General features: G+C 37.0%; 1 protein-coding gene across 1 annotated transcript; it reads right to left on the bottom strand.

Annotated features, from left to right (window-relative positions):
- Positions 1–498: 498 nt before the first annotated feature.
- On the bottom strand, positions 499–2,390 carry Yip1d1 (Yip1 domain-containing 1). Its single transcript, XM_071597964.1, has 2 exons — positions 2,179–2,390; positions 499–2,065 (listed from the first exon to the last, which is right to left on the bottom strand). Exon 2 carries the CDS (start codon positions 2,015–2,017, stop codon positions 1,190–1,192), a length of 828 nt encoding a protein of 275 aa, XP_071454065.1. The 5' UTR covers positions 2,018–2,065; positions 2,179–2,390; the 3' UTR covers positions 499–1,189.
- Positions 2,391–5,172: the final 2,782 nt, after the last annotated feature.

Below are 5,172 nucleotides of genomic sequence, written 5' to 3' on the forward strand. Positions count from 1 at the left end.
TAAATTGATATATTGGCTTTCTCATCAGCTTAGCCAAATTTATAATATCCTGCATCAGGGGCTGAATGAAAGAGAGTTAGGGAAGTTATTACCGTAATTTCCCAAATATATATATCCATACAGATGGGCGGCATCTATACACGATCAAGTAACTATGAAGCCCTGGGCGCGCGGTATCTATACAATTTCATGATAGCTATAAAGTTCTGGGTGCGCGTTATCGATGGGAAAATACGGTAATAACTTCACTAACGCCTCTTTTCCATTCAGCCCCTGATGCAGAATATTATAAATTGGCTAAGCTGATGAGAAAGCCAATATCTCAATTTACAACTAATTTTCCCAAAAATGTCTGTAATTAAATAGTCTCTTTAGGGTTGTCATACCTGTTTTGTTCTCTCCTACCAATAGAAGGTTGACGCAGTAATGAACTCTATATTACAAACCCTTGAAAATCAAAATGCACATGTTATTAAAGTAGATGCTATTAGTGTCAACATATTTGTTGCTTTATGAAAAGCAATCTTTAACAGAGTAAAATTTAACATATCACATCACATTCCTCCTGGGTGATCTTCATTAAATACATGGCATTTCACTTAAAATTGAACATTAGTACCACAAACTTTCAATTAAATAAATATAACATCCTTAATGTATGTATAATTTACACGAAGCCATGGTAATTTAGGTTTTACGAGCGAATTCAAACAAAATAGAATTCGAAAAATACTTAAATAATTTTGCCACTAATCCACTTTCATTCATATTGATTTTCAGATGCACACACTTGAATTTATGCAGAAAGCAGGAGATCCTTCTTCACATAACAGTCAGTTAATAATATTCGATACACTCTACATGTTTGGATAATTAGAAATGAAAAAATAAGAAATTAGTCCAAGAAAGGTAAGCAATACAACCCCAATATATATTCCGCAAGCTCAACAAAGATTCACATTAACTGAACAGATACTTTTATTACTACTTTATATAGCCGCAAAAGTACAAGTTAAACTATTGGGTTTTAATTGAATGGGTACCTTTTCAGAATGTAAATTTTCTTTATTCAAATAGAATATTATTAAACATTTCATTTCACAAAAAGTTCTGCATCCTTTCTATATGAGTAACTGGTTGACATCCGCCAGTTTATTGACACCACAAAGTTCCTGCGTTATTCATCCAACTAAAATATTGCCAGAAGGGCAAACACTCCATACAAAAGGGCACAGGGATATGCAACAAGCGTCTGCTGATGCTCCATCGATAATGCAGTTACGAACAACTTGGAAGCTGATAAACTACACCACCCAATGGCCATAACGGAGAGAACTACACCTGCTACACCACGAAGAGATACAAGGATATGAAGTGCAGACAGAACTACCATGGGTAACAGACAATATCCGAGGACAGATACCACTGCACCAAAATTTACTGAGGACACAGACATGAGGCTAAGAAGTAAATACATGCCAACGCAACCGAGAGCCCCGATTCCATATATTGAGCTGAAATGCACTTTCCCAGAAAGCAATAATAGCGCTCCAAAAGCCAGACAAAATGCCAAGGGCCCTGCAAAGTCCGTGTCTTGTAAAATTTTCGCATCCGTCTCGCGAAGGGGATTCAAAACTGCCAAGGTTTTCTGAATGATGTGATCAGGATTAATCCCCAGCTCTTCAAGCAGAGGCGGCTCATCGTCGAATTCCGAAGTTGCTGCATATCCTTTATGAGTTCCTGATGCCTCATGTGAGATGGGTGCAGTGGCTGGGTTAAATATCTCTCCGGAATACACTTGCGATGCAGAAGGATCTAGGTAGGGATTTGATCCATACAACGGAGGCTGTTGTACGAATGGCGTTTCATTTTGCTGATTATGGTCAAATTGTTGAAAATCAAGCTCTTGACCAAACTCGCCACCGGTAACGTCGAAATTATAAGATGCCTGATTTGCTTCAGTACTCCAATAGCTGTCATTTCCATCATATGGAGGCCGATCGCTATAACCTGCCATGGCAGCAGTTCACTCGCTACTACGTTCACTGCACTTGAATTGTAGTAACTGAAAAGCAAGCACTTGCAGAATAAGCAATCCCTTATATATTTTACAGTTAAGTCTTTGAAGAAATATTTTAACAACAGTCACCACAGAACAACATTGGGAAAGAAACGTACGCAAATAAATGTAGTGCGCTTTGCGTTTTCACTTGTTAAATTATGATGTGTTCCATGTTAGTTGATAATTACGTATCGTATGTATTTTAATATTATGAGGAGGTTGATATTTATGAAGCATATATTTCATAGTATGCATATACTATTTTATGACAAGGAAATGCAAAGTTTGGACCAATCGTGATAGATGAGAATCTGACTGAACCCTAAACAATGATGGATCATGTGTTTTCAGATAATTACGACGTTCAGACCATAACTGAACTTAGCCCACGGAGAACAAGCCCGCGACTAATTACCGGCCGGTGAAGCTATGGGCGGCTGCGTACCTGTTGAAAGAGCTGGATGATAATGGTGATTTTCAAGAAAAAAATGTTCTAGTTAAGGAGATATTGTCAAAAACGTTTTACTTTCGCTATAAAAGACGGCTTGCCGCTTGGGCTAACATAAGTTATCTTTCTTGGGCCGTATATCATATACTACGTAATTAATACTGGTCTTGCAATTTCCAGTGTTTACAGGGAGTATTACTGAGCATAAATTCCCCAATGTCGTGAGATTAATGCAATGGTTTAGGTGTTTTACTAAGTTACTTCGTGCAAAAATATGTACGTTGGTGAGACTGAAAAATCCAAAGCCTCACCTAGTTGGGCTAGCTCTCCTTGGGCCAAGTTCAGTTAACTTGATTACAGGTCTTGGTGCTGCCGCTATGCACCAAGTCAGAACCCGTAGCACATGTTCGTGCTTGTCTACTGCCAATAGTTGGATGGTACTTCATTGGTGGTGAAATACCTTCTTTAGCGAAATCGTCTTCTGATAGCTTGCCTCGGATATACTTGTCTAAAACTACAACAGATGGAAGCCAATACATTAGTGAAGACACCATGGTGTTTCTTGGGTAAACCACTTGATAGGCAATTTATTTTATAGAAAACGGTGCACAGTTGCTTTCTTCGGCCTATTATGTGCTGGGTGAAGGAGGTGGAACTCCCACAGGAAGGCATTTGTTGCGCAATATCATCCAAAAGAAATAAATGATCAATAGCGAAAGATGCGATAAATTCACTGTGATGTCAGTTTCGATGTTCTGCATAGAATAATGTACTAAAGTTTTTTTTTACAGACCGAGGCCTTTTTCTATCAGTATATCAATGGAACCCAGGATGAGATGTGTGCCTTAAGCTGTTGTGTTTGCCCATTGTAGTAAAAGTGGCTTATAGAGATAACTTTTCACAACTTTTTATTGAAAGAATACATATTCATTTGTTATTTTGGAGAAGCATTCACAAATGAACTGATGTGACATTACGTTCACAGAACTAATGTCTGCTCAAGTCAAAGGTAATATGTGGGAATAGTGTATGTATATTCATTTTTTTAAATAGAAGTATTTCATAGTCACCTTTGATTCAACGTGTCAGCAGCAATGATTTGTTTTCCGTGAAAAGTTCTTCACAACATTATTTGAAAAATTTAGTAGGTTAGTCCATTGGCTATAAAAGGGCACTTCCCAGTAGCATTCCACTGGTGTATTATTTGATGACTTAATTGCTGGTCTTAAGGTGAGTACCTGTTGAGGAATCAGCGAAGGAGATTTTCAGAATAGGCACTGCGGAAACAAATTGAAAAGCTTTTTTTTTCCTGGGATATTAAATTTCCTTTAGAAATGGCTATGACATTTCTCCCTCAGTACTGAGAAATTAAGATTATGGAATAGTAGGTGAATTAACCCCTGTTGAATAAATTTGATAACTGGTATTTTTATATTCCTAAACATCTGATGGAGAGTAGGCTTCAAAGCCCTGATTAGCAGAAATGGTGCAGCCTCAGTCTGTCTATTGGGTCACAATAGACAAGCAAAGGATCCTCGGTTCATTGGGGAAGGAAATTAGAATTATAGGATGCAAATTTTAAAATTTGGAAGTGACAAAAGCTGAACGGCTGAAGTTCATTTTTCATGGCCAATTTTTATGAATTAGCACAGTTAGTTTCAATTCAGAATTTTTGTTTCCCAGGCCAGCTGTATTTGGCCTGAAAGTCGTAAGAATGGCTTTGAAAATTGATGACTTAATGGAACCCCTTTTTTCCAGTCTCATTCAGAATTTTAAGTTCACTGCTGCTGAAAAAAATATACACTCGATATTGTATTAGCCTGCCTTTCATTGAGTTCACAAACACCCAATTACCAATGAAATATTAAATTGTGCAATGTGATATCATTAATTTTATTTCGAATTTCTCCAAAGATGTGGTAAAAAAACTATTGTTATTTTTGGTGAAACTCCAAATTCTATGGGAAAGTGTAGATATATTTTTTCTTTGACTTAAAAATTTGTCTAATGAATGAGGATAGAGCTCATCTGGTACTTATTTAATTCATTTTACAAGCCTATGACATTTGATATTCACACATCCATTGTGGGGGTGGTTTGGAAAAGCTCTGTGTTACAATCAGACTGTAGTTGACACACTTGACCTCCTATTAAATGCTATTTATTTGCCAAAGTTCAATGATCAATCTCAGAGGAGAATTTGCATTTGACAGGTAATGTTTTTTTCTCATGCATAATCATCTCTCTAGGTCAAGTTTCTTCATAATTCATTTATTTTTTAAACTTGTGAAGGGTTAACCTCCTACCAAGAAAATTTGTCTCGCAAACCATCTCTTCTATCATATTGCTTGAGTTCAAGATAACTCTTGGGGAAAACTAATGTGTTAATCAATTCAAATCTTAGCAAGAGTGCTCATGAACAATTGCATCTATTCCCTCCAAAATTCTCAATCGCCCTTGTTGTAAATCCTTTAAGCTTTATGTTGAAACATCTGAGCAAGATGTTATGAATATTTTACACTGATAAACTTATGCTCTGCCCGTGGATTAGTCGTGAGTGATTTATCTTGACATTTCCTGGAGGGAAGTGATGTTAAAATGAGGCCTGCAAGGTTAGCTCGGCTAAGAAAAGCATGCATTGATTTGTTGCTGCATAGCCTTG

This window comes from Hetaerina americana, unplaced genomic scaffold (assembly GCF_022747635.1).
Source record: "Hetaerina americana unplaced genomic scaffold, ioHetAmer1.1.p SCAF_9, whole genome shotgun sequence".
NCBI classification, from domain to species: domain Eukaryota; kingdom Metazoa; phylum Arthropoda; class Insecta; order Odonata; family Calopterygidae; genus Hetaerina; species Hetaerina americana.

Coding starts and splice junctions, on each gene's coding strand:
- Yip1d1 (XM_071597964.1), bottom strand. CDS start 2,017: ATGGCAGGTTATAGCGATCGGCCTCCATATGATGGAAATGACAGCTAT.